The 20,781-nt window shown below is 34.1% G+C and overlaps 2 protein-coding genes across 3 annotated transcripts in view; one reads left to right on the forward strand and one right to left on the reverse strand.

The window, feature by feature from the left end:
* The window catches only part of LOC136039742 (uncharacterized), a 104,437-nt gene that overhangs the window by 79,268 nt on the left and 4,388 nt on the right, over window positions 1-20,781 (reverse strand). The window contains exon 2 of one of the 2 annotated variants that reach the window (XM_065723582.1): window positions 15,993-16,123. In XM_065723582.1, coding sequence (XP_065579654.1) covers window positions 15,993-16,123 — 131 coding nt within the window. Of the gene's footprint in view, window positions 1-2,772; window positions 2,951-15,992; window positions 16,124-20,781 lie in introns of those variants that run through there. The other variant, XM_065723583.1, reaches the window with a different exon arrangement.
* The window catches only part of LOC136039745 (PRKCA-binding protein-like), a 95,107-nt gene continuing 93,633 nt past the window's right edge, over window positions 19,308-20,781 (forward strand). The window contains exon 1 of the mRNA XM_065723590.1: window positions 19,308-19,345. Within this exon, the coding sequence (XP_065579662.1) occupies window positions 19,335-19,345 (11 nt within the window). The 5' untranslated portion in view covers window positions 19,308-19,334. The remainder of the gene's footprint in view (window positions 19,346-20,781) is intronic.

Raw genomic sequence — 20,781 nt, forward strand, 5'->3', positions numbered from 1 at the left:
AAAACATAAAACGAACAGAAATTATTACGCATATGAGGGGTTCATCTCCTCCTAAATGCCTCGCTCTTTCCGTTAAAGTAATTTCAACTATATATTCTACGGACTTGGTGATTCTAGGGTCGTTCTTAAAGAACCGGGAGAAAATTTAAGCTTTAGTGTAAAGAGCGAGGTATTGACGAAAGGGCAAACCCCCTCATATATGTAATACAAATATACAAAGTTCTAGGTGCTTTTATAAGTTACCAAAAATTGGAGGGCAACTAGACCTCCTCCCCCACCCCATTTTCTTCAAAATCGTCAGAACGAAAATATGAGAAAGCCATTTAGACAAAAAAAGATATGCAAATTTCGTTGTGCGGTTAGCCAAATCAAAACATGCATTAATTTAAAAACGTTCAGAAATTACATAAAAAAACAGTTTTTTTTAACTTCAAGTAAGGAGCGTCATTAAAACTTAAAACGAACAGAAATTATTCCGTATATGAAAGGGGTAGTCCCCTCCTCAACGCCTCGCTCTTTACGCTAAAGTTTCTTATTGTTTTAAAAAGTATAGTTGTGAGAAAGAGTCAAACTTTAGCGTAGAGAGCGGGACATTGAGGGACTACCCCCTTTCATAAACGGAATAATTTTTGTTCGTTTTAATGTCGCTCCTTACATGCAGTTAAAAAAAACTTGTTTTTTTTTATTTAATGGACAAGAGGGAATGAAACTTGTATATGTAATTTTTACTTACCGGTATTTTAAATTCAGCCACCTTTTGTTGATAATTTTCTTCCTCATATCTCAAATGTCTTGTTGACTTCAGTTGACAAGTCAACTAATCAGAGACACAATGCCTTGGAGGCGTAATGCCTAAAATTGGATAAGAATCCCGCCTTTTTTTCTATTGGCTGATGAACAACGCTATTAAGCCGGAAACAGGGGTAAAATAAGTAAAAAGTAAGCACATTTTGAAATTGTATTTTTCTGATTTTGCTTTCAAACTATTTATGATAGACATCAGAAATTTTCTGTAATGGTTGTAGATTATAAAATCTACATATGATCCAAAATTCTACCCTCTGGAGCCAACTTCATACCTTCTAGCAAGAAAAATGTTGAAAATTAAAAATAATTTTTTGCACCGTTAAAAATAAAAATATAACAATTCTGCAACCAACATTTTTTTTTAAATACTGGCAGGATGAACTAAAAAAAAAATCTACTGTCATTTCCCATCCACTAAATTTTTATTCACCAAACTAAAATAACTTGATTTCTTTTTTTGCACAATAGGTAAAGCATATACAGAAAAAGTGAAACCAACATTTTTTTCCTTTTTAACTCGAGAGTCATCAAAAAAAAAAATCAGTTCAAAATCACCAAAATCGCAGAAGTTATTCATGATTTTCTATCATAGGAGAAATAGCATTGGACACAAATTAAGACCATTAGCCTTAAGAGCTGTCATATAGAGAGCCTTTAAAACAAGTTCACTTTAGCAGTGAAGTCCTTCAAAACAAGTTCACTTTAGCAGTGAAGTACTTTAAAACAAGTTTACTTTAGTTGTAAAGTTTTAATGATCCAACTTCCAATATTTAGTAAAAATATATGAGAGGTCCGCAGATAAGTCCTTAATTGGAAAGTCCTTAGGGAAGGGGTAATTATTTACAGAATAAAAGTGATAGTTCTTGGTCGACACAGTTATATTCTAGATTAAGATACAGCCTTTATTAGAACAATCATTGATCAAAATTAATTTAAAAAACTTTTTCCTCAAGATAAGTTTTTCAAAGAAAAGTAAAGAGCTCTATTAAGCCAACAATGAGGGGAAATAAAGTCAAATAATCTTCCAAGCATATAACTATCACAAATCTCTATTAATAAATAAATGAAACTCAGAACGAACAAAAATTATAATCAATAGCCGAATTAACCTTGATACGAGCAAACATTAACAGGAGTAGGGCTGATAGCCCCTATGCCTTTGAGAAGGAGACAAGAAAGCAAATTGCACTTTACTGAAAAAGAAACAAAAAAAAAACAAATGACTGTGGATTGTCAGATTAATTGACATATACTGACATTTCTTCCTGAAGGTTTTAATAATTTTAAAACCTTCTAGGCCATCATCCAAAATGGCCTAGAATCCAATTTTTCTCAGAAATAATTAAACAATAGTTCTACATCATTTCTAATAAATGAAAAACAAAGAATTTATGTAAAGGAACCAACAAGATGGGATTTGAATACCATAAAAGGTAAAAATTTGGACGAATGAAAGATAGTAATTGGGATTTTTCTGTCTTGAATCCAGGGGTGTATCAAGAATCTTTTAGAGGGAGGCATAAAGTCACAACGTGTGTTTTTCAAAGTCACAAGAAGTTCTTAAAAAAAAAAAAAACATCGAAAATTTGTTACTATGGATTTTGGTTACGTTTTCACGAGTCAGACAAACATTTTTTGGGAAGGAGGGGGTGTTCAAACCTGGTAAGCCCCCCCCGGATACGACCTTGCATAAATCCAATAGAAAATTTACAGAAAATTTAAATGTAAAATTTAAACTTATTTTAGAAAAATTATTTTGACCAGAAAAATTTTGACCAGAAAAAGTTATTTCTCATTATACCATTACAGAAACGTAGGTAAGGGGGACTTGGGTCTAAGCCCTTCCCCTAAATCTTGACTTTGTTGAATTTGGGCACTACGCAATCACATTTTTATTTTTTATTATTCTACCCCTAAAGTTTTTTATTATTAGTGGCCCCCCCGGAAAAAATTCAAGGCACCTACCTGCCATCGTCACTCCCATTGTCTTTTATCCTGGCTCATTTAAGAACTCATTAGAGCGATCCAGATGGTCTAAGCTTATTCTCTTTAGAGAAACAAAAATCTTTTTATGCCAAATTTTATTCCAAATTGGAATGACCTTTATGAAATTATTCACCTAAAGGCGTATATTTAGAACAACCAACGGAAGTACCTTTCTTGGTTCTTAATAGCAGAGCTGAAAACAAATTAAAACCTTCTATAATATGTACAAGTTAAAACTCAATTGACGCTGTACACGTGCACAAACTGGTTAAAATCGTTTACCATTACATTGCATTGTTTGAATGTGATCAACTGCTTCCTCATCAACGCCCCGCTTTTTACGCTAAAGTTTTTTACTGTTTTAAAAAGAAGAATTGAGAGAAAGAGTCAAACTTTAGCGTAAAGAGCGGGGCGTTGATGAGGAAGCAGCCTCTTTCATATACGAAGTAATTTCTGTTCGTTTTAAGTTTTAATGTCGCTCCTTACTTTCAGTTAAAAAACTTGTTTTTTTTATGTAATCTTCTACTTAATTAAGCCGCACGCATTACATTTTTCATTCCTCTTTCTGAGAGGAAGGACTAAGAACGTAATACATGCAGTACATACAAAAATTTTATATAGCGCCAATTTTGGATATGACTTGATTACTAAATTCTCTACCAATATCTCATTGCAATATTGCTGGAGCCCCAAATGTTAAAAATATTGAAAGAACGTGAAATCTACTAAATTAGGTGATTGAAATCTTATTTGTTGCAACAACTTAAACTGTTATGACACTTTGACTTGCACAAAAGGCCCTTGTTTTCGCAACTGCACTTGTTGTGGAACACTTCTTTTACAAAGATAGCGCTTTTCATTTTCACCATTTTCATTTGCAAGTTTATAGAAGCTGCTTTTTTAATGTTTTTTTCCTGAGAATGAGCCAGTTGAAAAACACCTTTGTCAGGGGGCTTTATATTTAACTGGAAGTGTCTGCCAAAGATTTTGTAGATTATATAAAAAAAACACAAGTTTTTTTTTAACTGAAAGTAAGGAGCAACATTAAAACTTAAAACGAACTTTCCGTATATGAAAGGTGCTGTTCCCTCCTCAACACCCCGCTCTTTACGCTGAAGTTTGAGTCTTTCTCTCAACTTTACTTTTTAAAACAGTAAAAAACAGTAAAATTTTTTAGAGTTTCGGTTACTATTGAGCCGGGTCGCTCCCTACTACAGTTCGTTACCACGAACTGTTTGAAAAGTTCTATCGAAGCTATTGGCTGATTCAAGCAAGGGTTCGCCAGAGTCATATGAACTGTCAATGTCAATTAAAATGGATAAAGAACTAACAGGATATTGACAACAAATATCTGCTTGGTGATGTTAGCGTTGCAAGGGGATTGTCACCATCCCCTGGCAACGCTGCTGTATTTCTTATAGTTTTATGGAGGCAAAGAATACAAGAAAAGTTTACAACACCGTTCAGTGTTGTGGGATGTTAAATTTTGAACTCTATGAATGTACAGGTTATAACCATTATTAGAGCAAATATTTGAAACATTTTCTGTTTAATTATGTTATGCGGTAACAGTATGCAACTTGATTTTTCTGAAATTCACTATAGACATCTAAGTTTTTGTTGCTGATGAAGATTACATACTTTTTCAATAAAAAAAAGTTCTGGCACATCCATCCCTCCCAAAATTAGTTTGACATTTTTTTGAACCCATCCTATAGTTCAAGTTAAAGCTGCATCCAGGAGGAGCTAGGGGGTTTTATCCCTCTCCCCAAAATGTTTGTCAGACTGGTAAAAAAGTAACAAAAATGAATATACAAATTTTTTATACGTTTTCTAAAGTTTCTTACCCCCCTTCCCCCGAAACATCCTGAATACGTTCTCTGTCCAAGTGTTGATTTCAAAACAACATTGCATCACAGATTAACGGATATAATGTGCGTTTCTAATTTAGTAATACATACCCACCGCTTAACGTTTTTATTTACGTTCTGTGATTACCAGCAGTTGAGTAAAGCTATACTATAGACAAACCTACGCTTATATAAACCAAAAGTTAATAGCCCACAGGTATTTAAGCCTTTATGAGCTCTTTAAAGCTAGTGCTAGTGGGACCACATAGTTTCAGGCAACGGTTATTAGGGGGTAATTTTTGAAAAAAAAAATATGTACCGTGCAGCTAAATTCGTATGTTTTTCGTCTATGATTAAAGTATATTTAAAATACTTGGCGCAGAGGTAAAAATCTTCAATTTTAAATCTCAAACAAGGCCAAAATACACACAAACTATTCGGTATCTTTAAATACTTAATGATCTGAGAAGTTATTGCAGCTACAATTTAGTTTCTGGTGTTTTCTTTTTGCATAGCTCGTTTGTTTTAAACACGAGCATCAACATTTATCTTGTTCAACCCTGTAGTTTGTGGGAAATTACCTTCATAGTTAACAACTTGTTATGCTGAGTTGACCCTCCTCAAATCTGAGAATAATTTCTCAATTATAAGGCATATTACATAATAGAGCTTTATTTATCTTTTTTTTTATAAAACCAGTTGTCCAATGACTTCGAAATGAACCATCATGCATGCGAACTCCTGTTTTTAGATTAAAAAAAAAAGGTTTCCAAAAAAACTGTTGTATCTCCCTTATCTTACGTTATTTTTTTTATAGATTTCCTTAGGTGATGATGCTGATGAAGCTGATCCAACGTCAAATTTGTCTTTTGAAATTAACCTCAGCGCTATTTTGCTACTTTTATCGTTTCTTATAGTGCTGTTACCTGAAAAATATGCCGCTTCTAGGAAATTATCTTCGTAGTTAGGAACTTGTCTAACTGAGTTGACTCACTTAATATCCAAGAATCGCTTCTCTATCATAAGCCATTTTACCGGCCAAAACTAATATTCATCTACAGTTATTTTTTTTTTTTTTTTTGTAAAACCATAACGTGATAAATGTCATAGGAAGTAGGGCAAGTATTAAAAATTAGTGGTGTCAATAGTCAATCATGGAGGAGGATAAAATCTATTTTCCAAAAACTAGGGAGAGGAATTTTTAAATTTTTTCCCATGAAAATACAAAAAAAGATAGACAAAAATTGATAGTTTTCAATAACCTAGGTTGAGAAGAAAAATATCGGAGAGAACAAATGCTCCACTCCACCCTCTCCCCTAATTGGTAACACTGTCAAAAATCCTCTTTTAGAGTCAACCGAGAGCTCACAATTTACCCTAACGATCAAACAGTTCGTTGTAACGAACTGTAGTAAGGAGCGATCCGGGTAAATAGTAAACGAATCTTTAAAAAATGGAATTTTGATAGTAAAAAAAATGGAATTTTGATAGTAATAGATACATGAAAAGAATGGGATTTTTACACTGATTTAAAATGTATAAGTTTCATCAAATTTAGTCTTACTTATCAAAAGTTACGAGCCTAAGGATATTTGCCTTATTTTGGAAAATACGGGGAAAACCCCCTAAAAGTGATAGAATTTTAACGAAAATCACAACATCAGATTCAGCGTATCAGAGAACCCTACAGTACACATTTTCAAGCTCATACCTACAACAATGTGGAATTTCGTATTTTTTGCCAGAAGACCGATCACGGGTGCGTGTTCATTTTTTTTTTCTTTTTCTTTTCCCCAGGGGTGATCGTATCGACCCATTGATCCTAGAATGATGTGGGAGGGCTTATTCTACCGGAAATTAAAAGTTCTAGTCCCCTTTTTAAGTGACCAAAAATACTGGAGGGCATCTAGCCCCCCTCCAACGCTCATTTTTTCCCAAAGTCAACGGGTCAAAATTCTGAGATATCCATTTTGTTCAGAATAGTCGAAAAAACTAATAACTATATCTTTGGGGACACCTTTCACCCTCACAGTCCCCGGAGGAGGAGCTACAGGTTACAAACTTTGACCAGTGTTTACATATAGTACTGGTTATTGAGAAGTGTACAGAGCACAGACGTTTTCAGGGGAATCTTTTCTTGGATATGGAGGGGGTTGAGGGAAGGGGGTTACATAGGAGGATCTTTCCATGGAGAAATTTGTCATGGGAGGAGAGAATTTCCATGAAGGGGGCGCAGGATTTTCTAATAGTATTTAAAACGAAAAACAATGAAAAGATAAATATATAGAAGTTTTTTCAACTGAAAGTAAGGAGCAGCATTAAAACAAAAACGAAGTGAAATTATTACGCATATGAGGGGTTCATCTCCTCCTAAATACCTGCTCTTTACGCTAAAGTATTATTAGTAATTTAAACTATTTTTCTACGGCCTTTGTGATTCACGGGTCATTCTTAAAGAATTGGAAAAAATTTCAGCTTTAGTGTAAAGGGCAAGGTATTAAAGAGGGGGCAAACCCCATCATATACGTAATAAAAATATCCGAATATAGAAATTCGTTACCGAAGTTAAGTCGGAAGTTGCGTATATTTTTTATTAATAAAAACGTTCGTAAGAAATTAAAAGTTCTAGTTGCCTTTTTAAGTAACCAAAAGATTGAAGGGCAACTAAGCCTCCTCCCCCACTCCTTTTTTCTCAAAATCGTCCGATTAAAACTAAGAAAAAGGCATTTAGCCAAAAAAAATATGCAAGTTTCGTTCTAAGTATTCATGTACGGAGAGCCAAAACCAAAACATGCATTAATTCAAAAACATTCAGAAATCAAATAAAAAAAACAGGGTTTTTTAACTGAGAGTAAGGAGCGACATTAAAACTTAAAACGAACAGAAATTACTCCGTATATGAAAGGGCCTGTTCCCTCCTCAACGCCCCGCTCTTTAAGCTAAAGTTTTACACTGTTTTAAAAAGTAGATTTTATAGAAAGAGTCAAACTTTAGTGCAAAAAGTGGGGGATTGAGGAGGGAACAGCCCTTTTCATATACGGAGTAATTTTTGTTCGTTTTAAGTTTTAATGTCGCTCCTTACTTTCAGTTAAAAAAAACTAGTTTTTTTATTTAATTTACTTCAAAGACAGCATTTTATTGATAAATAATTAGAAATAAAAGTTTGTTTATTGTTCATTATCCTCAGCAATCATTATCCTCAGCAAATTCTTTCATATTTAACCGTCTTTTTATTGCCAATTACAGATTGAAAAAAAAACTTCACAGTACTGCTTCATATACAACTTAAAAAGACAAAAAATATAACTTGTTTTTAAATCGTTGTATTTATTTGTACGGAGGCAATAGTATCAAGACAAATGGGAAGCAAAAATTAAAGTTATAGTCATGTGGCTTGTGGGGTTAGAAATTGTTGGCTACGTAGAGTCAATAAAATATTAGTGCCAAAAGTATTTTACTTAAGGCTCTGACGCTTCTAGGCCCCAGCGTTTTTGCCGTTCCAGATTCATACCAATGGAGGAAGTGTCAGTTTTTCCTTAAAAAAAATAATATTTTTGATGATAATTTTTGTTTTATCGCAAAATAACATCAGTAATGATAATAATTTGAGAATCAAATATCTGTACGTTGGGGGGGGGGTATTAAGAACAGTTTCGAATGCAAGCATTCATCTACAATTACGGGCTCAAGATCGTCAGAAAAAAACTCAATAACTTACATGCTTAGTGATTTCTGAGGCGTGATTTACGCAGCGGCCGAGTGTACATGCCACTGAAGATAATCACAGTAGTCCAGTTTTCGTCGAGGAAAAAATCACTCAATTATATATTTATTGCGCCCCCTGAAATTGTACACCCCTAGGCCCGGGCCTATTAGCAAGTCCTTGCCTGACTGTTCTTCTTCATCAGGTTTACTCTTCTCGGTCCAAAAGAAAGCGAAACAATCAAGATTTAATTGATTTTTGTTTCCACAATTCTCACCTATCATAATAGGCATCTTTAAGGTGATTCATTATCTTCAAGGTGCCACCTTGTTATCTTCAGTTAATTATATTTAATAGCCTCTAAATAAATTGCTTATTGGAGTACGGTTCATGACAACACTCAGCAGCGTTGACTAACCATAATGTTGAATAACGTAACAAAACCTTTTATGTTCCAAAGATTCTAATGAAAGTTCTTAAGCCGAACTGGCCAGACATGACAATAAACAACAAAGAGAGATAAAACTCTACAAAAAGAAAACTTCAAACGAGACGACGGCCAGTAGATAGGAAAGACTAAAACAACGCGGATATTTCGCCTGTATCCAATGAGAATCTCATTGAAGAATTTGATTCTTCAATGAGAATCAAAAAGCAACTAAAACAAAAATAGCTGCTTTTCCCTACGTGGATAAGTAGCGACAATTGTATTTATTATTATTGGTGGTGGTTTTTATTTGTTTTTAGATTAGTTTTCTTTTAATTTTTTATCTTGTGCTGAGGACGCCTTGTTTGGATACAGGCGAAATATCCGCGTTGTTTTAGTCTTTCAATTCTACTGGCCGTCGTCTCGTTTGAAGTCTTCTTTTTGTAGAGTTTTATCTCTCTTTGTTGTCTAAAGATTCTAAAAACAGAAAAAGAAGAAAAATCACAGGAGCAGACAATAATCTGGCGACTAAAATTACAAGAATAATGAAGGAAGTCTATTTATTTTTGGTAGTATTATACAATACAAAACATTCTTACTTTTCAGGTTTTATATAAACGAAGAGAAAACATTTATGCAAATATTTAATGAACTATTTTCACAAATACACCTATAATTTAATATATTTTTCTTATAGTTCGTCTTTTTCCCTACTGTTGATACTGCATGTTCATAAGATTAGAGTGAGAATGCATTTGTTTATATTGTCCTTTGAGATACTGCTCAAATTCTGGGCTATCTCGACTTAACTGAAATACGAGCCAATTCAATTTAAACCGTCGGAGAATTGACCCAGATATATCTTCGACTCAAAATAGACCTAAATTTTAATCAAACTCAGCTCAAGTCCTTTCTAAGCCCCCTGAGGCCGACACCACCGTGAATCCTTCTTCTCTATTCTAGTTCTCTATTCTATTCTATTCTAGTATTCTAGTTCACTCCATTTCGCGTAGGCTATTTCATAACTGACCTACTTGTGCCTCGACCATGAAAGCCACAGTGATTAAAGTTAATCAAAATAAGGAATTTCCTCATCTTGTATTTTCAACTACTCAGATTCCAGCGAGATATCAAATCCCTATTTTACGGGTCTTTGGCTTGACAATTGGATATAATTAAAATCGAAAGTCGAGTCAAACTATAGGATTTGGAATCTAAAGAATTGAAGGTTTTAGATTGAATTTTGGTAGAATTATCGCCACTAGAATAGAGTTACCAATCTAAGAAATTTTCCCCAATGATCTGAAATTTCCGTCCTCAGTTTAAGATCATAGGAACAGAATTGTATTCAAATATAGGGATTAAATGTGACAAATATAAGCATAAAATCATCAGTGGCATCTCTGCAAAAGAGGTGTGCGGTGCTAAAAAATATGGAAAGACTGAAATATCAGTCTGAAGTTTTATGTATGATGCATCAGGGTTGAATTAAAATTCAAAAAAGCAATTTAGATTTTTCCTCTTATAATTATAATTTAAAGTTACAAAAAAGAATTCAAAATTAGGTTGGAACTAGGTAGAATAAAAGTCATTAGATGTCAGTAATAGTAGGTAATGTCGATGTTTCGATCTTATTTAGTCCAATATTTGGCACACGCAGGTCAGACAATGGTAGCATTACCACATTGATACTTAAGACCAAATAACACTAAATGAATGTTCCTCATGTTCTTGGAAATTTTTAGCATCAACAATCTTGTTTTTTTTGTATTTATTGTTTTGTACTTTTTTGCATCTCTATTTCCAGGAGAATTTGGATGATAAAACGTTCTTTTAGATTTGTATCAGCTAATTGATTACAAAATTTGCCGATTCCAGCAGTTGGTCTTTTTGATACTTAGATATCTTATAATATCCACTGCAGAACAGAGACGAGAAACCCTAACAAAAAATACGTAAATGCTCTCATTCTTCTACTCCCAAAATAAGAATTCAAGTGACTGCCTGAAAATGGATTGATTAGGTTTGGCATCCTGTTCCCTGTTCCTGTTCCCTGCTACCGCCAGAAAAGATTTCCTAGTATTTCCTAGAATTTTAGTTTTTCACATCTACGATCATTAAAACATTTTCAAGGAGGCACACTCGTGCCTCTATAAAGAGGCGACACACGACAATGTTAAGCGATCTTCGGTTCCAGTGGTCGCAGACGGATGGGGAGGGATGCATTTCGTAGCCCGAGCTCCAACTAAGAAACCTGCAAAATTTCATCCCCCTCCAACTTTTTCTTCATGGGGAAAATCTGGCCGAAAGTTTCGACCTGTCAACCCAAGCCCCCCTTTAACGTTGTCCGATCGGGCTGAAATTCACAAGTTAAGGTCCCCTAGGGCCCAGGAGCTTATCCGCGAAATTTCAGCTTGATCCGATAACTCCTTCCCTGTTTTCCAGAAACCACCCATTAGCTATTTAATTAACGGATTTCTCTCCATAAGAGCCCATGTTAATTTGAAATTTTTAAAAGCTATTGAGAAGTTATATTTACACACATGTAAGATATTAGCTCAGTTGGTAGAGCGTGAGACTTTTAATCCTCGGGTCAAGGGTTCAAGTCCCTTACGGGCGGTTTTTTTTTCACAACATCAAAAAAATTTTGATAACACCTGGACAGCTTATCATTTGAGAGATAACAGAATATTAGCTTCTTATGAGCAAAAGAAACATTTCGGTCATTCTATCTATTTTTTTTTCTATATTATACAATGATTTAAAAGCGGGGGGAGGGGGGGGGGTCCTCTCCTAATTCCTGTACGAGGAATATTCCTGTACGAGGAGTACAGGAATTATTAAATTACATCCACCATGGATTGTAGAAAAACGTACAGAATTAATATGAAAAAAAATTAAACCTGTACAAAAGAGTCTTTAAAAGCGGGGGGTTTGCCTCTCCTAATAGTCTTCTTATAGTCCTAATTTTTTTCTATTTTATACAACGATTTAAAAGCGGGGGGGGGGGCGGCAGCCACCCAAGTTCCTCTCCTAATTCCTGTACGAGGAGTACAGGAATTATTAAATTACATCCACCATGGATTGTAGAAAAACGTACAGAAATAATATGAAAAAAACTTCGTTTTCTTAAAGAGTTAAAGAGGCTGCGTCCCAAAGTCGAACCTTAAAACGTACAGGAATTAGAAGAGGCAGTTGGGGGGCTGCCGCCCCCCAAACCCCCAGCTTTTAAAGACTCTTTTGTACAGGTTTTTTTTGTGGGGGGACTTCATTGTTACTATTTACTAGTTTCGGCGCAATGGTTCTCCTGTCCTCTTGTGTTTAACATTTTTCGAAGTTATTCCATTATTCATTCATTTCAATTTTTTGTTAATTAAAAGAGGGCCTTTCCGAAGGCAAGAGCGGGGGGTTAGCAAAAAAAAAAAACCTGTACAAAAGAGTCTTTAAAAGCTGGGGGTTTGGGGGGCGGCAGCCCCCCAACTGCCTCTTCTAATTCCTGTACGTTTTAAGGTTCGACTTTGGGACGCAGCCTCTTTAACTCTTTAAGAAAACGAAGTTTTTTTCATATTATTAGATAAAGGGACGGAAACTGAAGGACTAACTGACAAGGAAGTGATTTGAGGGAGAAGGCGCTAGTGGTTACGAAGGAGCTTTTCTTTGTCCCTCTCACACAGTAGAGCCGTCATTGTCGATATATATATATATATATATATATATATATATATATATATATATATATATATATATATATATATATATATATATATATATATATATATATATATATATATATATATATATATATATATATATATATATATATATATATATATATATATATATATATATATATATATATATATATATATATATATATATCAACCGTGTTAGCTGCACTGTCCGTTGTTAAATATTTATGCAATAGAAAGCGACAATTACCATTTCCAATTATGCATGAAATGAGAATTGCCCTATCTCATTATTTCCAATTGACGGCTCTACATACACAGTAGAGCCGTCATTGTCGATATATATATATATATATATATATATATATATATATATATATATATATATATATATATATATATATATATATATATATATATCAACCGTGTTAGCTGCACTGTCCGTTGTTAAATATTTATGCAATAGAAAGCGACAATTACCATTTCCAATTATGCATGAAATGAGAATTGCCCTATCTCATTATTTCCATTTTATATCCTCATCCACATACCCGCAAAACAGGTTCCTGTATACCTTTTTTTTGTTTATTTGGGATCAGGCTCTGTCAGCCCAAATAGTTTTTATCTTAAAATATGTAAATAATATACAAAAAGTCATGTCAGAAATTTGAACAGTAGTGATTTTCAAATACGTTACAAGCTGTCAATTTTAAATCTTGTTGTAACAGTCCATTCATATCACCCAGAAAGTTATTTTACACAAGGGTGTGAAGTAGCCTACCTAATCACATGCTAATATTTAAGTAGGATGATCGGAAGAACATTAATGCTGCATTCTAAATTGCCATAACTACTTTCCATAATAAGATCGGTCTTGTCAGTATGCACAATTTCTTCTTGTTCTTAAAGAAACATTCGGGTACTAGTTTGTTTAGACTTTGTAATAGCGCTTCTTCATATTAAAAAAAAGTGGTTTTTAATAAAAGTTGGAAGTGACATTTAAATTGAAACAAGCATGAATTGTTTTACATACGAGTTATGTATCCCCCAAAGAGGATTCGATGTCTTATAAATCATTTTGTGAGCCTTTACGTCGGCTGACTGTTTCAATGACAAAGGGTGTATAAGCAAACCCTTCCAGGCAACTAGTTATCATTGATAGCAATTGAGAATTTATGGTTTGACTATGAAATTATGAAACTATGTCGGCAAGGTTTTTGATCAAAGTGAGTAGCACCACCACTAAAGCTAAAAAAAAATTCACTTATTCCTGAAATTTTTGGTTTTCTATGGAACGCGTCAGTCAGAAATCCGTTGTTTTACAGTCTTCTTCGTCAGTGCTTGCGGTTTCTACACCAGTAATTGCATAACTATTCTCCATTTTCAAATACAATTTTTAATTTTAGGCTGAATGTAATTTTAACTAGTTCTACAATTTTCACATAGAACTTCAATGGAAAATAATGTGTACGGAACATATTTGATAAAATTAACCTAAACTAAAAAGGAAGCTAAAATCAAATACATAATCAATATACTGAAAAAGGATATTATAAGGAAAAAATCGTGAAAAATAACTGAATAAAAAGAAGTCGGCATCTTTTTGTATGGCCTGCTATATTACTATTGCTAATTCCACTTTCAATATTTCTAGTAACAACTAATTCCAACACTGAACGAACAGCCATTCCAACATAGCTGCTTCTCCCACATCCAAACCTATTAAAAGATTCGCTCTTAACCCCCCTCCTTCTTGAACTTCAGGTTTCTTCTAAATGCTTTCTTAAGACCTTCCCCTACTCATTTAACCCAACTAGCCTCTTATTTGGCCCAGATGGATGCCCAAAAAGTAGGCTACCACATTTGGGAATCTGCAATCCTCCATAAAAAATGTAGACTAGCGGTCTTAACCTTTCTTTCATTGTGGGATCAAGAATAATATGAATTTCTGAATAAATGACAAAAATAATTTCTGAAAAAAGACAAAATTTTCTTACTGCTTCTTGTTTGATAAACAGTGAGTTAAACAAGTATCTAAAACTTTCCTTTAATAACTTCTAGTAGAAAAATCTCCCTCGACCTAGCGAAGTGCTCAACTTTCAAAGCCATACTTGAACATCCCAAGTATGGCCTTAAAACGTGTGCACTTCAACTAAGATAAAATGAAATGATAAACTGAGAACCAAAGTCACATTGCAGCTTAATTATAAGTCACTTATCTGAGGTCGTAAATAGTTATTTCTAAAACAAGACCTAAAGTATAAATCTAATGTTTTAGAGATAGATTTTTGGCCTATTGGCATTCCACACTAATAGGTTTAAGATCTACAATATCGACTATAAATAACTCCTGTCTAATGGACTATATTACCAACATAACTTTAAAAGGTCAGAAATTAGGAAGAGAATAAAAATTGTGATAGATATCAGACTTTATTGAGCTATGGTGACATACTCAAAGATCACGGTGATATTTATAAGTCTGATATAAAAGTCATGCGATAAGTCTGTCACTTAAGACATGCAATATCTTCGTTTAAGGTTATTTGCCTAATGTAGGCTATATCATAAAGAACTAGGCAACATTCATTTCAAAGCCTGAATTCTGGATTCTAATGGAAAATTATGAATTTTACTTTTTCTAAGCGAACTTCTATATTAGACTAACTACCATAAAAGTAAATTCACCTGAATTTTTCTTTTTGACGTAATTTACGGACAATAAATTTTAGTAGATCACTAGGGATTCTCACTGTCACAGGTTGATTCACATCTAGTTGCTCTGTGGTCACACAAAACAAAATGAAACCTCTTTTATTTTTGCCTACTTTATACAGAAAAGATTTCGTTATAGATGTTTTCCTTTCCACAAAGGCGTTAAATGAAGCTTTATTTACTTATTAAATAAAAAAACAAGTTTTTTTAACTGCAAGTAAGGAGCGACATTAAAACTTAAAAGAACAGAAGTTATTTCGTATAGTAAAGGGGTTGTCCCCTCCTAAACACCCTGCTCTTTACGCTTAAGTTTGACTCTTTCTCACAACTCTACCTTTTAAAATAATAAAAAACTTACAGGAAAAATGGCAAGATGTTATTTAAATGGAAACTCGAGAAACAGGACGTCGCCGGGATGATGTTTCTTAGGAATAGAAAAACATTTACAGGATTTACTTCTAAGGGGGAGGATTAAATTAAATATCAAAACAATATCCGAATTGACTAAAAACTATGAAGTAATAGTTGGAATCAATATTTATTTATTGACCTGGGATTAAGGATGCAAGGATTATACGTGTATTTATTATAAGTTCCAACTCATCTCTGGCAATAAGCGTGGGTTTAAGGGCTCAAAGTCATTTAAACAACGATTGTCTGCTCGAACCGTGGGTTGCATGAGTCCATTACAACTTTTAATTCTTTAATAGCGGTTTGTCCCCCACCTCCCCTCCTCCCCCCAGGATCAGAGCCTTATAAATTTTACTACTACGAAGCCGCCTAGAAAGACAAAATAATAGGAGACTGGACATTACCGGACTAGGACTCCTTCCACGAATCCGTTTGTCATCCAATTCTCCAATTCTATCTTTGTATATAAGCTTCCTTCCATAGTCACTTGCATCCTTGGAGTTCTCATCTTCAAACATGTCGCGCCTTTGCCGACCTGAAAGAATTAAATTGTTTCATAGAATGTACTGGAAGACGTTTGAAATACAAAAATACATATAATAATCATATAATAATCAATGGGCCATACAGATTCAATCCTTAAAGGGAGACAAAGTGAATTTTCGAAAAAGAGGCTCAAAACCCAGGAAATCTAAATCTCTAAAGTTTCAGTAGGCGTAACTCTTGGCGCAATTTTTCGGTTCTTCATGGGTAGCTTGGAAGTCCATTTTTTTTTAACCCACTAGGGGAGATTCTAAGAAAAGGTTCAAAACCCAGAAAACCTAAATCCATAAAGTTTCAGTAGGTGCTTCGACTCGATCTAGGTTTTACTCCTGGTGCAATTTTTAGATTCTTCATTGGTAGCACGGAAAGCCCATTTTTTTTCTAACCAACTAGGGGGGATTCTAAGAAGAATTTCCAAACCCAGAAAACTAAATCTATAAAGTTTAAGTAGGTGTTTCGACTCGATCTAGGTTTTACTCTTGGTGCAATTTTTAGATTCTTCATAGGTAGCACAGAAAGTTCGATTTTTTTCCTAGCCAACTAGGGGAGAATTCTAAGAGGAAGTTCAAAACCAAGAAAACCAAAATCTATGAAGTTCTAGTAGGTGCATCGACTCGACCTAGTTTTAACTCTTGGTTCAATTTTTAGATTCCCCATGGGTAGCGTTGAAAGCCCAAGAAATTTATTTCTAAGCCATAAGGCAAAAAGTTCTCCAAGGGCTCCTTGTACCTTATACCCGGGGCAAAAAAAAAATCGAAAACCTACAAAATTTGGCTCTTTGTAGATATGTATACATTTAAGCACACAAGGGAACCTTCGGACCCTGTAGCTCCTCCCAAATCTTGATTTTTAATAATTCTTCGTTAATTCTGTTAATTTCTCTTTTAATTGCTCATTTTTAAAATTACATATGGATTTTTTGTGCAATCTCCTCTCCCCCCCACCAAAAAAAATTGGGTACGTGTATATATTCAAGTATTCATAGGATTAGCAAATTCCAAAAGTTGACGATTAACGAGCTGAATCCAAAAGGCCGGGTAAAGATAAAATTGTAAATTTTTGCGCGTCAATATAAAGTTTCGAAATGTAGATTAAGTAAAATATGTTTGCGTATATTTTATTCTCATGAAACATTCCCCACAATTACAGGTAGAAAATCAGCCGAAGTCTTAAATTTGTGCAATGATAATATTATATTAGATGGTGGTGGCCAGATGGTAGGTTTTTTTTTTTTAAGGATACTTATCAATAAAGCTGTCATGTTGATTTGTAAAAATAAACAAATAATAATAATAAAGGGATATGTGGTAATCGACATTAGGTACATCTGCAGCAATTAATTTGGATCGATATAGATTTTTTTCCAAAAAGGGAGTGAGCCCAATAGTGAAATGAATTCGAAAAAAAACTACATAAAACTATGAAAAAACAATGGGAAAAGATTGGTGATTATGAAAATTACATAAAATTGTGTAACCCCTAAAACTCTGTCACAGATTTGCCTGATTGACTGTCGTCAAAATAAAGTTTGCTCTGTATCTTTAACTAACTAATGAGGATAACAAAGAAATAACGATTACACGGACAAAGTGTCAACTAACTTAAACGCAAAGGCACAACTAGCTAAATTATTCAAATGAAATCAGCAATGCAGTTATAAAAAAAACATACAAGAGGCAAAAGTCAGAAAAAATAAGAAAAACAAAATAAAAATACCTAGAAGAACAAAAAGAAGAAGAAAAAGCGATAGTCGACAGGAGCCTGCTCTCGTCTGGAGTCAAGCAGTTCGTGGTAACGGATTGTAAGTAAGGAGCGACTCGGCCCAATAGTAATCAGAACTGTAAAAAACGGATAACAATAGGTACGCCAAAAGAATTCTTTTGTTATGCTGATCCCAAATATATAAATTTTATTAAGTTTAATGTAACACATCAGAAGCTAAGAGCCTGAGAAAAAATTGCCTGATTTTTGAAAAAAAGGGGGGAAACATTCCCAAAAACTCAAGCAACCTTCATAAAAGCCATATCATCAGGTTTTACACAATTCAGAAGGCCCTATTGTACAGACTTAAATCTTCTGTCTTCAAAAATGTGACGTTTTGGATTTTTTTTTCGAAAGAAAGATCACGGACGCATGCATGCGTGTTTGTTTTTTTTCTCCCCATAGATAACCGTATTAAACCATTGTTCCGAAAGGACCGCGAGAGGAACCGTTTGGTCGGAAATCAAAAGTTCTAGTGCCCTTTTTAAGTGACTAGAACGCTTGGAGGACAGCTAACCCCCTCTCCCACGCCCCTGTTTTGTATAAACATTCGGTCAAAGTTTTGATATTGCTATTTTATTCAGTATAATTAAAGGTCCAATAACTATGCCTTTGGGGATGACATAGCCCCCATAGTCCCCGGGGAGAGTATCATAAGTTACCCAACTTTCTCGTTGCTCATATTTAGTATTTATTATTGGGAAATATACATACTATTTTTGGGGGGAAGGATGTTCTACGAGGGGTTTTTCCAAAGGGCAAATTTTCTGTTGGTGGAAAGTTTCCGAGGGTAATTTTTCTGAGAAAATGTTAAACAAAGTGGGGGTGGGGTCCTAGCACGACTTGAAAATACAGTCACAAGTTCAATAAAAAAGATTTTTCAACTGAAAGTAATTAACAACATAAAACTTAAAATGAACAGAAATTATTCCGTATATGAAAGGGACCGTCCTCTCCTCAATCCCTCGCTCTTTACGCTAAAATTATACTTTTTGTTATTTTTTTTTAAGGAAGACTGCTTTTTTAAGGGCCAATGAATTTGAACCAAAAGTATGTTTTTAGAATTTTTAAGAGTTCTTACATTTCTTATGAAGATACTACCATTATTTTAAAGAAGTATCTCATTTAGAAAATGCAATGCTATTAAAAATCAGCTAAAAGCATGTGCTATAGCTGTCAGCAATGAGAACTTATAAGTTGAAATTGTAGGTAGAATAGTAAAAACCTGATATATCAAATTTTCTTCCCACATATATTGGCAGAAAATCAGCTCTTCTGAAGAATAATATAAATTAGATTGAGTCAGGCACGCGTCTATCTTTCATTTTAGAACATGCATCAATAAAGCTGTTTTACTTTATTTGCCAAAAAAATAAAAATGGAAAATGTGTGGTAGTTGAGTTCAGTTAAAATAAATTTTGTGTGATCTATTCCAGTAAAAAATGAGAATAAAGTAAGAAGTTTTAAATTCATTTAGCTCAATATGACAAGTCTTTCTAGTGGACACATACATTAGATTTTTTCGTCGGGAGAGGGAGGGAGGGAAGGGGAGTGTGCACGATGGAGTAATTGAAAAACCAAAGCAGAGAAATCTTCCGGAAATATTGAAAAAAAAAACTCAGATGTTTGTGCAGGTAGGTCTTTTTATGGTTAAGGCAGTTTTAAAAGCAATAAATGTTTGCTGAAATCAAGTTTGATGTTATATTATGAACCTGGACAGTAATTCTTGAAAACAACGTGTTTCTATGACTTAGATATCAATGTCCCACTATTTTTGCAGTGGCGAAAATTTAGGGGAAGGGCGACCCGTATTTTCAATATTTGGGGAGCAAATTTACTTTTTTCAGTTTTTTCAATAAAAATTTAAAAATGAAATTTTTCATTGAAATTCTCCGAAAAAGTATTTTTTCAAAATCTAGAGAGTTGGAGAGAAAAATATAGATGATTCAGCCCTTCCAATTGACGCTACCGGCTTTTTTGCATTTCCCACATATTCTGTAAAAGCGGGATGGAACCCAGGACGAGCATCATTAGCCATTAGCCCGCTCTAGGTAGGGAGGGGGTAACTTTGTCAAATCAATAAAAGGGTGATAGAAATTTATATTTCTAAGATCATAAAAGCTATTGGATACCACAGGAATTAGGCGCGCAGATTTAACTTTGTGCGTCCCGATGTGGAAAAAGTGGAAAGAAGCTCCTCCAATTATCCGAAAAGAGAAAAGAATCCTATTCCCCTTTAAAGTCGAAATGATGCGTTAAGAAAAAAAAATATTTACGAATCAATTAATTAAGATTAATTGGATTTATCCAATTAATTGATTGAATTATCCTCTATTAAGACTAATTTATTAACTAATTTAGTAATAGGTTTAAAAGTTCAATGTTTTCTGTTTTCATTGGTATTAAATCTTGGAACCAAAACTCAGCTACCATCTCGCTATTTTACGAGTAGGTTTAGATTAACAATATCCCTTCTGCTTCTGCAATGCTTCAATTGTAACTTGGATTACCTCGAGAAATTCATTAAAAATCACTCGACTAGAGAAGAAAAAGCTAAAAATCAGCTCTTCATGAAGAAGTGTCTCCATTTGAGTTTTCTCGGATAATTTGGTAAATATTTCGAACGGCATTTCGTTTTTTAGTAGTTGATAATATAATTCGTGCTCTTTTGGAACTAGAATATAATCTTGCTTAATTTTTTTTTTTTCGCATTTTGACCAATGGTCTGCATTACACAGGTACTGATCTCCTGATTCACTGCCTTCGGCCGCGAGTGCAATGCGGGGTTGCGGGTAAATCATCCGACGCTTCCCGAGTTTTTCGCCCAGACTTCTCCAGGTACCCATTTGAAACTGGGTTGACTCTGGCTGAGCTAAGAGAATCAAACCT

The sequence above is a fragment of the Artemia franciscana genome, chromosome 20, assembly GCF_032884065.1.
Source record: "Artemia franciscana chromosome 20, ASM3288406v1, whole genome shotgun sequence".
Classification (NCBI taxonomy): domain Eukaryota; kingdom Metazoa; phylum Arthropoda; class Branchiopoda; order Anostraca; family Artemiidae; genus Artemia; species Artemia franciscana.